The sequence below is a fragment of the Onychostruthus taczanowskii genome, unplaced genomic scaffold (genome assembly GCF_017590055.1).
Source record: "Onychostruthus taczanowskii isolate IOZ18803 unplaced genomic scaffold, ASM1759005v1 scaffold105, whole genome shotgun sequence".
NCBI lineage: Eukaryota > Metazoa > Chordata > Aves > Passeriformes > Passeridae > Onychostruthus > Onychostruthus taczanowskii.
In genome coordinates this window covers 469,862-493,239 of record NW_024497078.1, presented here as the reverse complement: position 1 = coordinate 493,239, position 23,378 = coordinate 469,862, and the positions used below count along the sequence as shown (strand labels likewise).

Genomic DNA, 23,378 nt, shown 5'->3' with positions numbered 1-23,378 from the left:
CTACAGTGTGGAGGATGGAGACAGGAAACACGCTTGTGGTTTGGTTTGCTTCCAAGGCTTTTTGTTTTATTTTAATAAACAGCTGCAAGGTGTTTACTCTGAAAATTTAACACAAGGGCAAAATTTTCTATTGGTATAAATTAGCACCACACGTTTTGGTCATATTTTGCCTATTTCTACCAGAAAACAATTTAGGGCAAGTGATGTAAATCCTATTGAAAAGCTCTTGAGTGTGGGTGTTCTCCAGTCAGCCAGCAAGTTCAAGGGGTTTTGGTCTATGGCCCCCTGAGCATGGGAGATATTTGGGAGAGGACACATTCACAGGCAGAAGTCAATAAAAGCTTTTTGGCCTTTGGAAGAATCAATCCTCTGTTCCACACTGCAGTTCTCCCTTACTTTTACTGACCGACATAGCAGCACCACCTTGAGTTACTCTCTTTTCACAGTAGCACCAGGGAAATGCCATTCCAGGCACTGTCTACCCAAACAGAGATCTCATTGTTCAGACCAAAAAAGAAAAGAAAAAAAAAAAAGGTCACAAAAAAGTGACCTTTTGGGGGGAAAAGGATAATAAGGAAAATCAAAAAGGAAAAAAAAAAAAAATAGGATGAACTGAGACAAAAGACAAGCCCAAAACCTAACACCCCAGCTCCACAGTTCTGCACCATGGATGTCTGAGCTTTTGGAGCTTCCCGTGGCTTACAAGAAGCCTGGATGCACAGGCTACCTTTGCTACTACCAACCAAGCTTCTTCCTACCTGTTCTGAGGAGGCATACAGAAGAGCACTCTGGGATCTCAGTCACACTAGGAGATTCAGTGTTATTTTAGTTGGCTGAAGAGATACAGTTTTTGTCCTACCCTAACTTTTTTGAGAAGCAGTAATTGCAATTAGGAGAATTAATCCCACTTAATCACAACTGGAACATTTAAAAGCCTGGCTCAACTCCATTGACTTTGACTTACCTCGTGGATGAAACTGACCTTTTATTCAAAAGGTGTTTTCATATATCTTCTTGTAAAGTGTATTACAAGAGTTCAGCACAGATCATGTAACAGCCAGGAATTCTGGGTTACCAAAACTAGCTAGGACATTCTGCAGATCTCTACAAAAACAGGTAATTTAAAGCTGATGTGCACATGAGGTAACAAGACTGGTGTGGACATCTAGAAATCCCTTCTGGACCATCATGAATGGCTGTCAGTGAGCCTACATGTTTCTGCTGACCCTAACATCTCCAGCTCTATGTCACACAGGCTGCAGATGGGCAAGAGACATGGTGTGACCATGTCCTTTCAACAGGGAAATGGAATTTTCTAGTTGATTGCCTGAGTTTACTGCCTGTCAGTCACCCCACTCAATCACTGGGTAATACCAGTGGGGCTGCTCATGGTCTCTCAGACTTCCACTGCCCAATAGCCCCGGCCCTTTAGGCTCTGATTTTCCCATTATCGAAAAAGCAATTAAGATTGTGATTGTGGTTGGGCACTGGCACAGGTTGTCCAGAGAAGTTGCAGATACCCCATCCCTGGAAGTGTTCAAGGGCAGGCTGGATGGGGCCCTGAGCAACCTGGTCTAGTGGAAGGTGTCCCTGTCCATGGCAGGGAGCTTAGAAGCAGATCATCTTCAAGGTCTCTTCCAACACAAGCCATCTTATGAGTCTATGAACTGTGGGACACAGTGGGGTGAACTCCACAAAGCCCCACCACAGACATGAAGAGAGGATCTGCTCAGCACCTGTATTGGCTGCAGATTGTCAGAACCACTTCTCCGAGAGAGACAACCAATATGGGTGCCAACACAGAAGACAGGACTGTCACTCACCTGTCAAGTTGTAACAGGAACAAATCTGGCTTTGCTTTGCCTCCAGGGCTTTGAATTATATTTTGATACTTGTACTACAGCACAGGAATTATCCTATTACAGTGAAGAGATTACTTAATATGCCTGCTGCTGCCAGCTATGGCAAGTGTAGTGACCCAGATTCCTTATGAACATGCATGGAGCCACATGCACCTGTTTGCTCTCCCATAACTCACTGCCCACCTATTTATTCAACAAGTTTTTCACAGAGTTACTCATGCAGATTAGTCAGAGGTTCCTGCTCCGCTAGTGACATGAACTGGGGAAAAATGCTGTTAGAGGATCACCCACATCTTTATGCCTTTTGATGATAATTACCTGTTCAGTGCTGCCAACAGTTATGTTGTACGGGCATGTGCAAAAGCAAAACTCCAGGTGTTTGGTAAGCTGTCTGGTCAGCAGGACAGCATCTAAACAACAGAGGCCCCTGAGAGGTCAGGAAGCCTCTGAGATGATGTCTTTCTGTCATGGGTTTAGAGTCTTGCCCCTGAGGCTTACTATCCTTTATTTGATCTAGTACTCAAACACTAAAGAGTGGGCACAGAAGATACCTAAATACAGACTGTTACTCCCACAGTGTGATTAAAACCCCTCACCAGAGCTTTGTGCACCACGAGGATGCAGCTGGACCAGAAGAAGCAATGCCATGGAGAGTCCAGTGAGTATTTAACGCTGGCCCTTGTCAGAGGTGAGAGCACCAGAGGAGGCACATCAGCCTGCACATCATTAGAGCCCTTCTGGTTGTTTACATAAGAGAAATGATCACAAAGCAGACCAAGCAAGTTGGTCTGTGATTTCCTCAGGTATGTTGCTGCCCAAACTGCTTGGCCAGACTGTCACTTGGCAGAGATTTTATTGTCTAAAATCAGCAACACACAATGGCTGGACAACAGCTGTGTTCTGCCAGACCTCAAGGCCTAATCCAAAAAGTCCTTTAAATGGGCTGCAGCCAAAAGCACATGTGGACACTGAGACATCTGGACAAGCAGAGCCCTGCACTCACCCTGTCCCTCACTGCCTCTCACTGTCTTCACACTGCCACAATTCTCTCCAAAAGGGAATCGGCTTAAGGTGCTGGTGTTAAACTATTAGTCATTTATTGTAAAATTAATCCCTTATTTAAACTCCAGTCTCTCCAAAACCCTGCTTCCAAGCCTTCCTTCTTACCTCCAGTCCTTTCCTTTTAATAAAAAAGCAGCATATCTCCAAAAGCTGCAGCTCATTTCGATCTCCAGATGTACAAACATTGCTAAAAGCCAGTTTGTAGGTCGTAAATGAAGAACTGAGGGGTTTTATCAAAAACAAACACATGCACACGTACACTCACACAAAACAGAAAAAACACAGCAGAGGGTCAGGATTGCCAATCTCTGAGTTTAAAGGCCATCTGAGACCTCAGAAAGTTCACCTTGTTAACAGCTAATAAAATTTTATCCTCAGCTATTATTATGTAAATGTAACTTTTGTGTTCAAACACTTGGTTCAAGGAAGCAATACTCCAGTGTTATAATTAGCTTTAATCAAGCATGAATTAGATACACTAGAAACTGACAACTTGTAGAATATCATCACAAGTTATTTTAATTATTATTCCATTAAAAAGGAAGAGCATTAAACACAAAATAGCAATTTTAAAATAATTACTATTTTTCCACAAATTCATATATGTTTACCTTATATAGGGAAACACGGCATATTGAGGAGAAATCCAGGGCAGTTCTTATGCAGAGATTTCTGCCTATTCTGATTAAGCACAAAATGTTAAAACATCAAAACTTTTCATGAGAAAAAAAAAAATCTCACAAAAAATCTCGATCAAGTTTTTCGAGGCTGAATTAAATCTAAGAAGTAGCTCCAGAAGCAAAGTCACCTCCATTTGCTTTGGTGACCCAGTCTCTAGGAATAGGATTTTCCTTCCTTTTAGATGACTAGCGGGATCGTACCTGTCCATGCCAACTCCCGCTCTCCTCGCTGGCAGCGTGCAGCTGCTCCAGAGGCAAATTCCCACTGACCACACGTGGAAGGCACACCTGGAAACCGGCAGGCACACACAGCACGGCCTTTGCCCCTCACAGCCCTGCAAACTCCCGGCTGGGGCGCCGCCTGCCCCATGCCACCCCAGGGCTAAGCCGTGTCCCCAACACCAGTGGCACCATCGGCCGGCCAGGCCATGGCGGGCCCAGCCCAGGGCGCCGCTCCTCTGCCCGGCACGGGCGGCCTCCGCCAGGGAGGTGCCATCCACAGCCCACGCTCCAGCAAACGCTGCCATGGTGCCTGGGGGGCCGTGCAAGAGCGACACCCACCTCCGCAAGGGCAGACAGGAGAGCTTCTGCATCAGGGCCTCATCCCGGGCCAGCAGGTAAAAACGGCCGCGGCTCGCGGCCCAGGGGCCTGCGCTCCCCCACCATGGCCTCGCCAGCCAAACTCGCCTCGCAGAGATTACACTGCAGGGCAAGGTTATTCACCAGCATGGAAATGACTGAAGAACGAGCAAAATTATCGCAGCTGAAATGTCTATATAACAAGCTGGTTACTCGCAATGAACTTTCATCCCCTTCATCCCTGCCGTCAGTTTTGCCTGAAACACCAGCTACCCATCTTGAGACAGTTAAGGCCTTCTGGCAATTTACATTTATTACAAGTCTCTCTTTTTGTCTTCTTCTAGTCCCATAGCTTGGATCATCCACATTTCTTCTGACTAAAACCCTGAAAACACAATGTCCAAGACCCCGGGAACACTGTGTATTTGACTCGCGCCAAATGGAATGTATTACTAGATTACACATATGATCTTCGTTATCTGGGATATTTAGCCTTTGGCACAGGACCCCTAGAAGATGACATGCCAGAACCACTTACTGTGCACTGGAAGAAGGAAGAACAGCCTCTCTGTGAATGGCATAACATTACTTCTATGTAAACAAGGGGAGGAAACACCTTGGGAACTTGTCGAATCTCCACTTTTTACCTTCCACTTCTCCAACCATAAAAGCCACATAACGAAATTGAGTAGAGGTAACATTTTAGAAACTTCCTCTTCAGGTCCTTTAGGGATTTATTAATAAAACTTTCTAAAAAATATCCTTTGGGATTTTTTTTTAAACAGCCTGTGCTTCTAGCTTACACCAAAATAATATCATAAACACTCTTCATACTGTAAAAAAGAGTCATTACATTTTCAGTATTTTAACACCTTTAATGTGTAGAGACACAGATCTATAAATGGTCTTCCAGACCCAGAAATTGTGAGGTTATATTACTTGGTTTCAGCATGTAAAAATATCACCTTCAAAGACCTGTGCCATAGAAAAGGGGAAGCTGCTGGCAGCTGCAGCACAGAGTTTGGCTGTCCCTGTGAAATATTAGAGATGCAAGCACAGGACCACCAATGCAGAGCAAAAACTTGGGTTTTGTCACGTGTGAAAATTGTTTTGAGAGACAGCAGAACAAAAGCTGAAAATTTTACTTAAAACAAGTTTTTATTATTCTGTATCAATTATTTGGGATGACAATACCCGATGCTTTAAATCCAGGCCTCAGACATTTCTGTATCAAGCATGTAATTTGTATTGCACTGAACTGTATCATTAAGTTGTGCAGGTTTCACTAAAAGACACCAAGAAAAAGTAAGAGGAAGATTACAACTGCAGAACAAATCCGTGGACAAATATAACTAACCCAAATCCTTTCCTGATTTCATACACATTAATGGAGTTAACAATCAAATTTATTTTTTCTGCACCTGAAAATGAGCCAAGAAAAATACCAAAAGCTTACTTTTCCAATGCATTTCTACAATAACCTTGCTCAAAGTTCTTCTGAAGAGTACATCTCATGATGTGAAGAGTCTTTACATGGCTATTCATCACAATTTTGTGATGAAAAAGAAGATGTACAGGGAAAAAAGGAAGAGAAACAAGAACAATGTGGCAACGGTGGTCTGCATATCTTCATCTCTTGGATGTAAGGGCCCAAATTCCACTATAATATCTGTACTGTTTACTATGTTTCTCTTTTGCCTGCAGGTACAAGTCAAATGAGGCATGGATTACAGCAAGGTTTCCCTTCTGTGCACCACCATGCCATACAGCCATCACAGAATCTTCTATAGGCCGAATATCATGTGACTCCTTCTATATGATTGACAAGGCAAGGAAAGATTTGTAATGAAAGCTGAATGTTAATCAAACCCAGTGATACAGCAGGAGAAAAAGATGACAAGCTTTTAAACACACAAGACTTTCAGACTTGCTTCTCTTTCAGGACTGGATAAGAGGACAATGGCACAAACAAGCACTGGTTTTTCCAGCTAGATCATCTTGTCTTGCTCACATCCTTGTGTCATCACAGCTACCATAACACTACCATCGAAAACCTTAGTCCTCTGAACGCTAAATAGACATCTCCAGATGTCAAAATGGTTTCTTTGAATAAATAGCATTAATAAACTTTAAAATGTCCCACAGTAAGTCTGTCCAAAGTGCCACTACATTTTATGAAAGTGCCCTGTATATAAAACAGGGACACCTGACATATAAAGTGGTATAAAAATACAAACTGACTCGGCTTCTAAGTATTTCCTGCCCTTTTAAACTTTGCACTTGTTCATTAATTTCAACAAATATTGAGGTGAGCCAGCTGCTGAGGTGAGAGTATTCAAATAAATCCCTCACAGATGTTTGTTAACTTCAGATAGGAGCTTTATTATCTACAAATCATTAATCAACCATTAACAAGTAGGTGTTATGGAGTCCAGTATTAAGGTTCACTGACAGAGAAGAATGATAGATTTTGCAGACTGGCTGTGTCTATAAGAACTAAGAGCAGAGACAGGTTTGAGGTAAAACATTTGGAGGAGATTAGAATACATGAGAAGTCGTTTTGTTGCTCTTCAGCTCTCCTTCAGAGAAAGCACTTCACCAGAGTTAAGCATTTACACAACAAACCGAGTGGAAAGATCAAACTCATCCATCAGTTTGGTGATGAAGAGGAATGTGCTTTGCACAGCCAAACAAGGAAGTCAGGCACAGGTGAGAATTGCTGCTCCTGTGAACAATAATAAACACCATCCAAAGTGTCACACTCTAAACTGAAAGACTCTGAAGCTACAAAATCGCCTGCTCTGACTTGAGAGTCCTCAGACTTCACCCAGTACCTCTCACAAAGGCCACAGACTTCTGCTGAAAATAACAGAAGCAGCTAAATTGTTGCATGCCACAGGAAGAGGACAGACATCCATCAGTTGTTGTGTAGGATAAGCATTGCTTACAGAACAAGGAAATGCATTTCCCTCTTCGGTCCTCTCCACCACACAGCTTCTGGCAGCTGGCCTTATGAAAGAATCGTTCACACACTAGATTTGGAAATAATTCTGATCTGGGCTATACAAGCAAGACACTTAAGAAAGCATAAAATTCTTAGGTGAAAACAGAGTGTATATTACACTCGGTGTCTCTCCAGCTATTTTTGATTTCTGATACTTATGGAGCAGGTAATAAAGTAAATTGTAAAAATAGAATTGAAGAAAAGTATTGTCTGAATACCAGTGGCTAAATGAATTTTGACTTTCCTATTTTGCAACTCTGATTTTTTCAGAGAATACTTTCTCAGGGGTCTGAAATACTGTGGAATTCTAAATGATGTCAAACCAGATATTAATTAGATCAAAGACAAAAAACTTTCCAAAGCTCAAGTACTGATTACTTAATGCACCACAGAATAGGAAAAAATATTCCTTACAAAGCCATACTTTTATTTCCCCAGTAACATTTCTTCATAAAGAGCAATACACAGCTGGAAGCATTAACAGCCGACCAGATGGTTCACTTCTCGATAAACACTTTTTGTAAGTTTAAAGTCTAATGAACTGTAGTGCAGGGAGAAAAAGTTATGTACGCAGAGTGGTTCAAATGGCAGGTCAGGGCTGGGGCTGGACAGGGGACTAGCTCCACAGAAACTTCCATTTCTATGGCAGCTTTACATGGGAGGAGGGAGGGAGGGAGGGAGGGAGGATGGCCAATTCTGGCATAAGACAAGAACAAAAAAGGCTGAAAGCTTAACACCCCAAATTCAGCCCCAGAATTGCTAATACTGGACAGGGGAAGGTTGTGATCACCAGATTCTGACCCACAGCACTGTCCTGAACCAGCAGGTGCTTCCAGAGCCCTGGTCAGCCTGTGCCATGCAGCAGGCAATGACAGAAGAAACTTAGCTCAAATTAAATTGTGCAATCCTACAGCAAACAATCCTGAGTTACACCTGACGCTGTGGAAGTGTCCAGGGCACCAAGCATTCATCTTCTGCCCATGCCATCTCCACAGGATGCAATCAAAGCCAGTCACAAACTGTTCACAGCTGAGCAGCCTAAATGTCTCATGCCTGGTTACAAATTGCAGAGCAGCCCTGCCCAGCCAGCCAGGTATAAACAGCTCAGCCAGGCAGCGCTGGAGAAACCCCTTCTAGGAGACCACCAGGTGCCTGGGCAGGTTCTGTCACATCTTTCATCAGCCTTTATAGCTGTGCAGCTACCGAGGAGCCTGAATGGTGTTCGACAACCTGGTGTGGATAATAGTTCGAAAACATTTCAAGTTTTGGGCTGAGACGCTGCAAAACAATACAGCCAGCAAAAGTCACTGACTCACCTTGAGGCCGATCTAGATCTGCTGAGTGCTTTGACAAAGATCAAAGACGGTGCAGACTGGCGTCTTTGGGCCAAACTCTTCATCTTCTGATTGGAAAGAGAAACAAAATGAAATCACAGGTGAGATTTGCAACAGTAACTGCACGCACACAGACTGGGCACAGCCAGACTCCAATTTCAGACCATGGGAAAAAGGCTGTTGTTGCCCTCAGCAACCCTGGAGGGGGGAAATATCGCAAGGAAATTCCATCTGAAGGGAGAAAATATGGTAAGAAAAGCAGGAACATTACCAGAAAGCCAGTGTAAAGAAAAGCTGAAAAGTAGTGTCTATACACAGATACTTGAGGTACCCTGCACACATGAAATAAACACCTAGAGCTGGTCCTCAACCATTTTTTTGTCCCTTAGTAATTTATTGTACTTTAAATTTATCAAATATCCAGGTGTTGGTTTAAATTTCAAATACTTCATACATTTCTGTGTCATATCTGACATCTACCATAAATTAAGGTTTGGATTCTACCTGCCTGACCTTACACATTATATTAGGCTACCCTTTTTTAACAAATCTTTAAAGATGAGAGCATTTTCCTTCCCTGCTACTCAATCTGGAGCACATCTTGTCCCTCAGTAGTCAACAATGACATTTTTTTTCATTGCTGATTATGTATGAGAAAAAGAAAATAGAGAGAGGCAGGACAGTTGTTAGCACAGAACTAGGAAGAGAATGAGAAAAAGGAGACACTCAAAGACAGAGAACACCGCAGGAAAAAAAAAAAAAAGCACAAGGAAAAGATGAAAATGTCAGTAGCTAACAAGAGAGCAGGATTTCCAGTCAGTGAAGTTGAACACTACAATAAAAATACTGAGCAAATAAATACCACCGTTTTCCCCAGAGGTAGAAATTTTCAAAAGCATGCACAGGAGACAAAAATACACATTTTCCTGAACACAAATGTATTCACCACAATGTATTCAGTCTCCCTCCTGCAGGCCAGAAGCAAGACTGAGTAGTCCTGGTCCTAACCCTGGAGGGCTGTCTTGAACCGGTTGTGCAGCCTGCTGCCAAGGTGCATGACCTCTCCTCTCCCTGACCCTCCACCAGCAGGGTGACTGTTACCTTATTTAGCTCAAATACTTTTCAGAATAAACTGGTGAACAAAAGAACCAGGGTCAAACTCCTCCTGAGACTCTGACAGGAGAATATCCAATGATGCAGTGGTACCTTACAGCCACCACTGAGAGCCCACAAACAGGTGAACCTCTGACAGCCACGAAGTCTCTGTTCTCCGCTAATCACAAAGCATGACTCTCTTCCTTCATACCAAAAATAACCACTGACTACCAGGACAAATATATCAGGACAGTTGGAACAAATGATTCTTCTGCCAATGTGTGTGCTGGATGTGGCACGCATTCTGTTTGGGCAGGTGCACAGTGTGCTCCCCTCGGAGAAACTGAACTCTGCATATTTTACTCGCCTGCAACAAGTGCATTTATTTTACTCACTGCAGTCCATCTGTTATTGTGCCATTTTTTTGGTTCTCTCTTTATTGATGTAGAGCACGCTTGTTTGTTTTGTCACTCAGTTACAGCTATTGTGCAGCAATTGTTATAAATTCAACTGTGTCATTTCAATTTGCCTTTAAAAATTATCCCCTCCTCCCTATTTTATCAAAAAATAACCTTCTCAAGACTGATAAATTAAGTCTTAGAACATTTAGCTGTCTCAAATTGGACTATAACTGAAGAATAAAAGATTACTAATAAAAGAGATGCCCATTTTTAATATTTTTTAAAATAAATAAGATAAATTGTTCTAGTGAATTAAATCTGTTTGTCTTACTGCTAGCTAATCTGAAAAGCTGTTAGAGGTTTTAAAAGTATCATACCTGTAAATACAAAGGCAAAAAGAGATCTGTGTAACAATGCAGTGTAACATACTACAGACCAGCCACATATGTCACACAACAGGCAGATTTCAGGAGTTAATATAAAGCATCACCTCCCAGAGGGAAATTTACTGCAATTTACACATTACTGGGCAGGTGGCTTTTGTGGGGGGGGTAAAAACTGGAGCATCTCAGCTCCTGCAAATGCAGTGGAAGTTTGGTAACATTTTCAAAGAGATCTTCAGGTCTGAAAAGAAAGCCAGTGGAGAAAAAAAGGCAGTATTTTAAAAATGATGGCAATTACAGCATTATTTTTCATGCTTGGGTTAGCAGTGCTGAATAGCACCTGTGCCAGCGAGATTCTAGTCTTGACTCAAACGTCTGAAGATCAAAGTAAAGTCTAGACTACAGCAGAGCTCAAATAAGCTCAGTCAGAGGGGATCCCAGCAGGTCTGTGACCCAGCCTCTCTGAACCTGCTGACAGCAAGACCCAACCAAGGAGGACACTCTGGGCCACCTCCAGTGCAGGTCTGTGTTACCCCAAGGATGAGATTCCACAGCCTCTCGGGGCAAACTCTTAGCACAGCTACTAAGCAAATCTTAACAGAAAAAAAAATAGCCTCAAAACATAAAAAGATCACTGACGAGAAAAGGAAAATTTTCACAGCACTCAAGTGAGTCAGGTCAGCTGTATGCAAATAAACACATTACACAGAGACATTGATTACAGACAGAAAAGAGTGTTTTATTTTTATTTTTCTACATACAGAGTTTGGGAAGAGAAAATAAGTGACCATCATGACAATTTGAATTGATTCACTTTGAGAAGGGAGAGGATAAATTCATTTTTCCTTAAGTTGGATCCGGTTCCCTGCTATCCTCATTTTTATTGCTTTTATTATGTGCAAGGATGGCAATGTGGAGAAGAGGAGATATATCCTGAACAGCTGTTGTGAGAGCAGATGTTTGGGAGGAAAAGGAGATGCACTGACCAATTATCTAAGCATGGGACACAGAGAAGCATTTCTCAACATGTGTCCCACATCATTACCTCCCATTTTTTCATGTAAATATTAGAAAGGTCAACACAGACAGAAATTCTCATACTTGTTGGCTGAGTCACACCCATGTGAAATGTATCATAAAATCAGTATCTATAATGAATGTTTACAGTATGCCAGATGCAAAGATGATAATCCTGTGTCAGTCAGGACAAACTAGAGTTACTTCTGTCTTCCTCACATCCAAAAGCTTGAGTTGCTGCCCCTTCCCCTCCAATTCAGGTTTAACTTCATACTTTCTGCATTTCTGGTTGTGGTTGTCTTGACTTCTTAACAGAAACAAAAAGGTTTTGCATTTTCAGTTGTTGGACTAGTGGTAGTATTTGTTCAGTTTCTCATGTGGCATAAAAAAGGCATAGGCCTGTAGACTGGAAAAGAATGAATTTAGACCAGATATCGATCAGACCTACAATCTGACACACTGTTTTGTAAACTGTGATGGTAGGCAGTTTATGAGCAGACCAGCCCACCATGCTGAGGACAGAAAGCTTGCAAAACATCACTGAAAATATGCTGTCTCTCCTCAGGAACCAGAACCCCTATGGATCATAGTAAAACTTGCACAAGTATCTCCCAAGTCATCAGCTGCAGGAAAAATCTATTCCTGGATTCCAGTATTCAACTAATATTTCTTCACAGTTGAAGTGGATGATGGTACTATATGAAATTTATATAAATTAATATATTGCCAAGTAACAATATTGATTTCCACTGTGGAAAAGGTAACATGTGGTAAGATAAAAAAAACTGGAACTGTTCCTGCACTTTATGTGTATCACTTTACTATATCACGCTTCTAAAGAGAGTGGCAGAGTGTGAATTAAATAAAGAGTGTATGAAAAAAAAAATTAATGGTACTTACAATTTATTTTGTGGTGACAAGTAACTTAAGTAATGCATATAGAGTGTTTATAATATTTTCAAGTGTCTAGAGAAGTTAAAAATCTATGCACTAAGTGGATACCCTGCTGCAGCTACTGGTCAGAGCAGGCAGGCTATGACAGGGACTGTGTGCAGGAACACACTGCCCACACCGCCAGGCTGTGCTGCCTGACCCGTGCCATGGTCAGACACATGCAGGAAGATTCCTCTCCCCAGCCTCTGACTCACACACCTGAGCTGTCTGCCCTGTGCTCCTTTTATAGCTGACAGAGAGAAAAGGACAATTTAGGGCACGGCTCATCTTGTCTGAAGAAGTTTTCCTCCACTGACTGTAAAAGAAAAGTAAGGTGACCAAGAAAATAGAGTTAATGATCATCAATCCTCTCCTTGCTATCTGAGCAAAGGACAGGGAACAGAAAAACGTATATGATCAGTAACACAGGGAAGAACTGTCTTCTTGCAGTGGTTGGAGCTTAGGATGAGAAAATGTTACTTGATGTCTGTTTAAGAACAGACATGCAAAACAGTTGAAAAATTTACTTAGTTCCTGAGTGACAGGTAAACACAGCAAAAATGCCTCTTCAGCAATGTGCAGATAACCTCGTTACAGCCTGCCCTGACACTGAAGGATTTCAGGCTCCTGATTTACAGGCTCACTCCAGAAATGGGTCAAGGCTGGGACATCTGCCTGGGTCATTTAACTGGGTGACAGGAACAACCCTCAGATGTGCCAATGCCTCAAGCTGAGGATTGCTTTCAAGTGGCTAAGCTCTCCCTTTCACTGCTTTATTTTTCTAATGAAAGGAAGTCTGATTTTAACAAATCCTACTCTCTAAATGCATTTAAGTTAATAACTGCGAGGGATTTCACCCATGCAAACTCTGCTCTTGTTGTCTGAGCAACAAAACACATCTGTGCCACACACTCCTGGTTTAGCTAGATATGAACCAAAGCACAGACAACAAATCCTTACCAGAAACTGTGAGGCAAAGTTCAGCAAAATGCCTGAAAATCAAAAATATCACAACAACCCTCAGCATACAGCAGTTAATTTTGCAGAACAACTGGGCAGCACTCTTACCCTTGTATCACTGGCCACTTAGGAGAAGCAATAGATTATATTTTCCTACATACTATTATCCAGTATTTGTTAGACTTACAGACTAGATTTGTCAAAAAACACCAAAATAACAGGAATTCTTATACTTTGTTAAAGCAAGAAATGGACCTATGCTGACCTATAATATTCTTGAGCCCTCATAAACAGGGTGAGAAGATGATTGCATTTGAACTGCTGGCTCAAGCAGTAGAGATGTAGGTCCCACAGAGAGATCATTTACCGTAAAGGCAGAGCAGGTGACAAAGCTATGTGCTTTTGTTTATGCTGGCAGAATACTTTTACTTACAAGGACCTTCCTAGAAAGCAAGCCATTTTTGGATGGATAATTGTGGAGAGAACAATTGCAGGGGCACAAGAGAAAAGAGCTATCAACACAGTGGAACCAAAAGCACATCATCGTGGAACAGCAGCTGATAGAGAGCACAGCAAAGACTGAAGGCCATCTCAGAGCAGAAAGAAAAATGGATTAAAGAAGCTAAGAGCAAAACATGTTTCACCATGCTTCCCGAAGGATACAAATCTTTGGAAGCACTGATATGGATGTCTTCAAACGTTTCCACTCATCTACATCACAAGATGAAGACGTGAAAGATCAGTAAACATCATAGAGGAGGAGAACATTGAGTATGTTGCTTGTGGGTCCTACAGTAAGTCAGGGCACTGCTCAGACCAATGACTCTGTTTGTGATGGTCTTGTTGAAGCCCAAAGTCTCCTTTCAAGCTTGCCACAAAGCATGAAGGTTAAAATGGATAAAATGGATAAAATTCTGCCCCAGTTTCTGTACATGAAGACTTTCTCAGGAGCAGTTTAGAGATGACAGAGAAAGGAGATTCCCCCCCCACTCCACATCCATACTTCAAACAACATTAAGTAAAGAGGCAATAATTTGTTATTTGTAGTTCTTGGGTGTTACATCCCACATGACATATAATGCCCTTCTCTTTCCTACTGCCACCAGGAGGGGCAAACAAAAACCCAGGAATAGGAAGCTCAAGAACTCAAGAAATAGAACACATTGTTTTCTGCATAATTTTCAGTTTCTTTCACGGACAGAGAAATGAAGGATTGCTAACACATAATGAAATCAGCAGCAGGAGGCACATCACAACAGGAAGTTACCACAAGCCAGGACTGCCCACCAAGGTGATTTTAACCTATTGATCCACTTTGTGGGTGATTTCATTAAAGCAGGGGCTTTTTCAGTCCTCATCAGAGACAAAAGAGCTACAGGATATGTCTGCAGGATTATAGGAATTGCTCATCACTCCACTAAACAGTGCCAGAAGCTCTATGTGTCTGAAACTTCCAGCACTACCAGGTGTGATTTTAGAAACAACTCACCAGATCCTCAGCCAGGACCACAGTAAACAGGACAGAGTCTTTCAGGAAGAAGAAATCTCTGCTTAAGGAGATTTATCTTAAAAAATATAAATCTCCTGGCATGAGATCAAGGTATCATACAATATAATGGCAAATACATACTTGATTCATCTTTTCAGAGTAAAACAAGGAATGAAGATTATGTATGATTACTCTTCCAATGCCATTAATTTGCTTGAATTTATCCATTTAATGCACTGTTGAGGAACATTATAACTCCCTTTTCCCTGCCAGTAAATTGTTGCTGCATTGTGATCAGAATCACAAAGAAACACATATTTACAGTGACAGAATTGCCAGTTTTCAAGTCTCAAACCATAAATGCTGCTTTGATTAGTATTCAAAATGGTTAATTTTTTGCACACTTTGTAGGTGTAAATATTAAAAATTGCTGAGCCTCCAAAACATTTTAAGCAGTTACTTGAAATCTTCAAGGAGGCAGCAAAAATCCTAGGACTGACTCCTTGTGCTACCAGATATTGTTTTGCGAAAAATGTTCAGGGTTGGTTGGAGTCTAGCCCCTCTGAGAAGAGAGAAGTGAAACACCAGGAACTTATAAATATGGTTAAATGACCCAGCTGCTACTGCTGATACAGTTATATTGGCATAAAAGACATCTCTGCTGCATAGTTTGTTCTGACAAATTTGTAGAAATAAGCTCTATCAGTATAATCACTTTTACTCATGCTACTGCAATCCACTTCAGAGTGGCATCAATTTACTGCTATTGCTTTCTAAGCTAAACAGTCAACACAAAACTTCTCTGTTGGTCAATCACACATAGTGATTCCAGTGACTCCAGTAAAGAAGGGAAACTAGCCAGAATTTTCCAAAAGCATTAACACTGCACTTCAATGTCACCTTTTAGCAGAGCGTTGTAAGCATTTAACAGAGAGAACCTCCCACAGACTGTGAGGTAGGTTAGCAGTGCAAATTATTTTGCATGCCAAGAATAGGCACAGAAACGTTTCCAGGATATTAGTTTAAATGGCCACATAAAATACATTAAAAAGCCCTAGACATTTTCTGTCCCTGTTCTGGTTCTGTGGTGTGATCAAGCACATGATCCTTCAGATTCGTTTTGACAGCCAAGTGGAAGCTGAAGTAGGAGTTCAGAAAACCACAGAACAATGCAGCAAATCTCAGCTAATTTGAGAAAATATAGGCATGATAATAAAAAGGGAGAAAGGTTCAGCGGTCACCTAGCACCACATACTTAGGGGTAGCTTTTGCCAGAAAGCAAAACAGTTGATGTTAAACACATATTTGCAACAAAATTGTTTAACTTGACATGCTGTGTCACCAGCATCAAAACTGATTTCTTGCCAACACATTCTTCCATTTCACTGTATGCAACCAATACAAACAAGGTAAGCTTCCTGTTACCAAAAAAGACTTTCTGTATTGTGAAAAAATGATGCTTTGGTACTGAGAAGAAGACAACACAGAGGTATATATAGAGTCCAAAGGACACAAACAGTAAAAGAAATATTTGAATTGTCACTGAGATCCAGCTTCAGGCAAAATTAGGAATACTCCTTTTCTGTACATGGATAAAGATAGGAATCTTCTTCCCCAGAGAGACATAAAGAGGTGACATGCTAGCAGTCTCAAGGAAGCACCACAACTGTGGACAAGCAGCTGAGCTGCTGGCTGGATGTTGGTGGCTGCCTGTGTTGGCTGTGCATGGGGTACAAAGCTGCCATATGCTGCAGGGCCCAGCCAGGGTCTCAAGCTGCTTCTCCACAGGAGGATCTCCATCTGTACCCCCACTGCATGTGCCTCCACGCTGAGGAATTCCAAAAGGGCTGCCAAGATCCGTAAAAAGTAATATCCCTGCTCTCTTGTCAGTGTTGGCAAAAACAAGGTCTGCATTCCTTCGACTGTGGGCTCTTTGGAACACGAATAGGAAACACAAGTGCTACCATTAATATTTGTCCTCAGAATGCTGAATAATGAAGTGGAACTTGCACAATAAAAACGTTCATCTTCGCAGTACTCGAACATAACTTCTCATTTCAGGTGGGTGCCTAGCATCAGGGCTCTGCCAGGTTGGAAGGCACGTGGTATTCTGTCTTCAGCAAAAATGAAAGAAATGTTTGCTAAAAATCAAAGCTGCATCTGTAGCCATCTGAAATTAGATCAGAGCACTTGGAAAGGGTGAGTATCTACTCCGTCATTTTGCCCAGCTGGGTGGCAGAAGGCACTCCACAACCTTGTGTAGGTGTATCACACGCCCAGTTCAGAAACCAATCAGGTATTAACTGCAGTACTTTAAGTGTAGTAGAAATCTTGATGAAACTCTCACCAGGCAACCATTCCGCCATCGACAGCAGCTATCATAAGAAAAGGTTCCCAGGGCTGCAGTCAGGCTGGAGCACTATGTGACTTGGTGGGACACAGCACACATGGACACAAACCATGGAAATACACAGCATCACCTCCCAGCCCGAAGAGACACATCAGCACCGCTGTGCCACGGCCAGCAAAATCCCAGGGACTGCTTAGCCACAGGACTGGACACAAGCTCAGACTTTACTACCATCCTAAATTGTCACCAGGTGGACAGATTTATTAAGGGACACTGAAACCTGGCCAGTAGTTCTAATCCTGCCAGCCTATTTGGCAGTCGTCCGAAGTGCACCTCTAAAGATAAGGCAGTGAATAGATTTAAATGTCATTGTGAAGCAAAATCTGCAAGGCAGCAAGGTACCAGCTCTACTTTGGATAGAAAACCACTTCAGCACTTGCTAAACCCAAGAGAAAAAAAGAATTCCTGTTTTATACAGCAGGAAGGATCTGGTTATCACAGCTCGCTTGTTACAGCTAAGTAAAAGGCAGGAACAACTGCTTGGCTGTATGCAGAAGAGAGCATTTGGCACTTGATTGTGTCAAATGCTGAACAGCAATCTGAGATATCAAACAGATTTCACAACCAGTTTTGAAGATGCGATGAGGTTCTTCTGCTATCAATTGTATACACTTTAGATAAGGTGCTTCTTCAGGGAGCTTCTTATATTCCTCTTGCACAAAGCACGTGTGAGAGCAGCCACCAAACACCCTCATCTCCACCAAACCCTTCCCTCGCTCTCTCCAGGCACACATGCAGCAGATTCCTCTTCGATCCCCTGGATAACCGCTCTGCAAACCATTCCCCAGCTCCCTCTGATACCCACCGAGCAAAACCTCTAGAAACCCATTCAGCAAAACGCCCTTTAGGTTTCCCCAGGAAATCCATGTAGCAAACCCCCTTATCGGTCCAGCACATCCACGCAGCAACGCGCTCCGCGCCAGATCACCGGGAAATCCATGCAGCAAAGCCCTGTGACCGCACCGAACAGCACCGAGCCAACCCTTCCCGAGCCGCCGGGACAGCTGAGCAGAGCGCTCCTTACCTACCCCGGACACGCCGGCAGCAGCCTCTCTGTGCTCCCGGGACACGCGTGCAGCCACCCCCCGAGGTGCCCGGGTTATCCACCCGTCAGAAGCCCCTCGGCCACACCGGGCACGCCGCACTCCCAGCTCCGCGGGGAGCCCGTGCTCGAACCCTTCCCGCCGACAGCCCCGGCTCCGCCAGCGGCTCTCCCGACCCTCGTTCCGAGGGCGGCGTGCAGGACCCGTTGAAACGGCGCGGCGGAGGGCGCGGTGGGGCCGCGCTGACCTGCGGTGCCCGCCGCGGGAAGCTCCGGGACGCGGACGAGGACCGGGGGGCGCTTTCCCGCGTGGTCTCCGGGGGCGGCCTCACCTTCTTGCTGTCGGCGGCGGCGAAGCCCCTGCTCTCGCCGCTCACCGAGGACGAGCGGGCCGGGCCGAGGTGCTCCTGTTGCGGGGACATCACGTCCATACAGCCCCGCGCCGCCGCGCTCCCGCCGCGGGGACACCCGCGTCGCCGCCCGCACCATGGACAGGGCGCGCCGCGCCGCGCCACGCCCTCCGGGCGCGGGACACGCCCCCGAGGGACACGCCCTCGGAGGCCACGCCCCCTCCGCTGCGCCGGGCCCGCTCCGTGCAGGGGGGTCCCGCAGCGGGAGGGCGGCGGCGCGCTTGCGCGGCCTTCGCGGAGCGCGGGGGGCCGGGGGTGGCGGTGGGCGGCGGTGCGCGCGCTCGCGTCCCGCGCCTGCGCGCCCTGCGGGGTCGGGGGCGCGCGGGGACAGCGGGGAGCCGGGAACTGCGGGAGCACGGGAATTGGGACGGGTGTGACACGGGCAGGGTGTCGCAGGGTCCCAGAAGTGTCGCGGGTGTTGTGAGGACAGAGCGCTGTGGTGGGTGGTGCAGGCTCAGAGCCGCGCGGCTGCTGTGGGGCGCCGGCAGTGCGGCGGGTGTTGCGCTGTGCCCACAGAACTGTCCCCCGAATGTCCCTGCAGCAGCCAGCTCCGCGCCATCCCCAGAGCCCTCTCGCCGGAGGGTGGCCGTCTGAGGGGCGAGCAGTGGGCTGGGTGCAGGGGTGGCGGTCCCTGGTGCGGAGCAGAAGCGACCGCGGCGCCAGAGGCTGCCAGTGCGCTGGGGGAGGCCGAGGGGATGCCATCGTGCTCCGGAAAGCCGTGAGCAATACGGAGGAGGAACCACTAGTTCCACTAATGGATGGTGCTGGCTCAAGAACAAACGGTTGTAAGTAGGCTATAAATAAATCTCAGCTGGAGAAGGGAAGAAAGCGTACTGATCCCAAGAGGCGGAGGATCCCTGCCAGCCGGGAGCAGAAGGTGTAGCACTCCGAATGGTGGTGGTTTGATGCAGCTGTCATGCTGGTACATTATTGTATACCTTCATTAAACGTGGTGTCTTCAACAGCGGGGAGCTACTCCTGATCACCCAGGAGGTTCTTTCTAACCCTTCCTACACTTTCTGGGGGATATTTTTATCTCCAGCCTTTCTAGCTGTTACAGACTCTACATGCATTTTCTCCCACGTTGATCACAAAAGAAAAAGCAGAGAGGCTCTACCATCTCGTGTGCAGCTTTTCAAAACTACCACTTTCCTTCCGCAAGATGAGTTTTTACATCCCTGTGGTGAATTGGATTGGGAACATATTCAGCTTTAACAAGATTCCTTTACAGCTGGAGAGCCCAAGCTGGTTCTCCTCCTGGAAGCACAAATGGATGTGCTGCTTCTGCAGCTTGGTGGTGGTGGCTCTTGCCATATATGACTAAAATAGTAGTACATTATGAATTTGGTTCCATGTTATGTAGCTACCCTGGATGCATTATTTAGGCTCAGCATGTCCATGTAATAGTGCTTCAGTGATCTCTTTGTTGAGATTGATGTGGGCATCTGCCCTCTTCTTGCACCCTCATTTTTGTGAGTCAGTGGAATCATGTAAGTAAGGAAAGATTAAATATTTAAGTCTGGAATGCAGTGTGAGTTCTGCCTCCTCAGAAGCACTGGGGTTTTGTGGATCTGACCTGACTTTTTCTCCCTACTGTATGACTGACCAATAAAAAGAAAATCATAGATACCTGTGACCACCAGGCAACAGCTCTTGGATGACACTGTCTGATTTCAGAAAGCCCAGCAGGCTGCCCCTGATATCTTTGGGAAAGCAGTGGATTCGTAGGGCAGTGTGTGTGCTAATGTGTCATGAGCTGCACCATTTCCTCTTCATTGCATGTGTAAGGTCTTTCAGCTGAAGTGTAAAAACCTTGAAATGATGCATTCTTGCTCTCTGTACTAATTTACAGACAGATGGCCATTCATCACTGAGGCAAAGTAGTATATAAAAAAGCCTTCTGAATTTCTAAAGCATGAGTCTCTGAAAACCATGATGTCAGCTAATTCCTGCACCTCTGGGCCTTGGCGCAGGCCAGGCCAGGCCAGCTGTGAGCGCCATTCCCACGCAGTGCAGACCTTGTGCCGGTGCTCTCACAGCTTCCCCTCCCACCTTTGGTCACATCCCTGCTTCTCCTCCTTCATCCTCGTCAACCGTGCCAGTCCTGTGAGAAGTTGGCAGCAAGGGGGACACAAGCAGGGTCAGAGGTTTCCCCTGGCACAGCACCCAGCTCTACAACATGGGGACAAGCACCTAACCTAGCAGGATGCCGTCCCCAGGCAGGTCTTTGAGTTTCTGTGGGAGAAAACACACTTTTTTTCTAAGAAAAGATTTATCAGGGTAGAAAGGAAACAGTACAAAATGCCTATTCAAAGCATGGAATATATTTAGCAATTTGGCAACCTCCTTTCCAAAACCATTTTCAAGTGATATTCTCGGTGACATTTTGGAAACAGGGCTGTATGTATCTGTTTATTTGAAAAGGAAATGTTGCATAAGCTTGCCGAAATGCTTGCACGTGCACAGAGGTGTTCTTTTGTCTGCTACCATGAGGGCATTTCCTACACTCTTCATTGAATACCGACTCTTTCACCTACTCACAGAGGCAAATAGATCAAAATCTTGCTGTTTTGTGATCAAGATGGGGAAGCTTTCTTCTCTTCAAAGCACAACTATGTTTGCATATGCCAACATGTTTTTGTTAACTCCAGTTCTTCTGTGGATCCAATGTTTCCATACCTTTCTTTAACCTCCTCTGCCAGAAAAAAGTGGACAGGAGGTTTGGTGCAGGAGGTGTGAACTGACAGGAGTCACTGGGAGGGAGCAGGGTTTTACAAGCCTCCGTTCCCCTTGCTGGAGCAGAAATGACCAGGAGGAAGCATGCAGAGTATAGGAGCAATATACAGGCAGCATGGAGCACCTTGGCTGGTGTGACACAAGCAGCAAGTGGGTCTCGTGCCTCACCGTGATTAATCTCGAAGGGTAAAAATAAATGAACCTGCTAAGAACTGCCAAAAATGGGAAACAGGAAAAATAGGCTTTCCCAAAAGACTGTTCAGACTTTAACCAACAGTTTCTTTCTGGCAGATCAGGACTTTGTTGGTTTTCATTTGGATTTTGAGAGAACTTTGAAAACTGTGGGTGTAATCAAGGCTGGGGACAGGATGCAATTGCAGCCTGAACAGAATTTCCAGAACTGCCTCTGCCTGATGGTTAACCTGCCACAGATTCCCAGTGGGAAAATCGCCCAGCTCTCCCTCAGTGTTTGTCCAAGGATGAAGAAAGTCCCACATGGGCTGGTGTGAGGCCAGGCATGAGGACAGGGCCGTTGCTGCCTAAGCCACCCCAGTCCCTGCCACCCCACAGCACAAAGCAGGCACACTGTGACATTGCCCAGGCTGTGGGGCACCTACTGGGTGCTGCTTCTCATGCTATCAAGGTTTTAACATCACCTGGGTATTTCTGGCCTATGTTGGTCTGAACAATGAAAAGACAAGGTGTATAATTGCATCAAATCAGCCTTAAATTGCACCATTATCACCACCAGCTAAAATCCTGCTTGAGCCCTACCCCCCTCAAAAAAGACATAGAAGGCTCAGAAAATAACATGCATGTTCATAAAAAGATTTTCTTTCTGTTGCCTTGACCACACTGTGGTGTGAAGGAAAATACCAGAGAGATGGGGAGAATTGGGACAGAGAAATATATGGGTGTTGTAGGAAAATCATGTTTGTACAGAAGACAGGAGAATTATTCATGGGCAGACTCATCCAGGTGTAAATATGACCCCTGTAAATCTGCCACATCAGAGAAACCCACAGTGAACTGTTAGCAAATGCAAGATACAGAGGCTGCTGCTACCTCTGGGTTTTATGAGCTTTCCAAGCACATTAGCACTAGCAGACATTCCCTTCCAAGAAAATTATGATATCTGAGGAACTGTGTGAGGCTATAAATGAATGAATGGTACTTAACCTGCACTAAAAAACCATGGTTCTATCAAATCTGCCCCAAAAGGGCACAGTTGCCTGAACACTAATTTTATGAACCACACCAGTCCCCATGCAATTAAAGACCTGAAGTTGATCTGAATTGGAAACTCCGGGGGCAGTTGTATTTCAATGAGATCTGATGCAATGACTTTCTGTTTTAATATCCCAGTACCTAGAATCTTATGCTGCTCCTGAATTGTGAACAGCTATAAATAGGACCATATCCTGGACAGATTGGAGCTACTCCGATGGAGAAAAGCTGAGCTGAAATGAAAACTTGGACAAGAACACAGGATGAATGGAATGGATGCTGGAACTCAGCACAGGAGCTTTTAGAGGCAGGTATTTGCCCTACAGTGCGAATCCTTCGTTGTTCATCTTCATGGTGTTTACTGCTGTTCCTTTCCCAAAAAGTTGTGGTAAGCTGAGCGCATCCTCTGTGCTCTGGTCTCAAAGAGTTTGGGTAGAAGGTGGCCCAGGTACCAAGTCCTGCCCTTCTGTTTTGATAGCAAACTGCTAATAAAACTGCTAAATGCTATGTGAGTAGCTGCTAAGTGGAATTCATGAACCTCCTGGGATTCAGGCCACAGCAGTTATTAATGTTTTGTGCAGATAGTATCACGTTAACAGGAAGCACCCCATTCTGTCCCTTCCCAAGCAGTAAAGTTTACAGGGCCTTTTGTGCCAGATGCTCAGCCTCAAGGCTCCTTAAGGGCTGGGAAACACCTCATTTGGGCTGTTCTGCCAAAGCTTGTCAAATAAACAGAGACCTACCCTCTCTCTCT

At 44.5% G+C, this 23,378-nt stretch overlaps 1 protein-coding gene across 1 annotated transcript in view; it reads right to left on the bottom strand.

The window, feature by feature from the left end:
- ARHGAP20 (Rho GTPase activating protein 20) overlaps nucleotides 1–18,724 on the bottom strand; it is a 57,057-nt gene extending 38,333 nt beyond the window's left edge. Inside the window, exons 1-2 of the mRNA XM_041414505.1 lie at nucleotides 18,584–18,724; nucleotides 8,504–8,589 (exon numbers count right to left, since the gene is read on the bottom strand). Coding sequence (XP_041270439.1) covers nucleotides 8,504–8,589; nucleotides 18,584–18,682 — 185 coding nt within the window. The 5' untranslated portion in view covers nucleotides 18,683–18,724. The remainder of the gene's footprint in view (nucleotides 1–8,503; nucleotides 8,590–18,583) is intronic.
- Nucleotides 18,725–23,378: the final 4,654 nt, after the last annotated feature.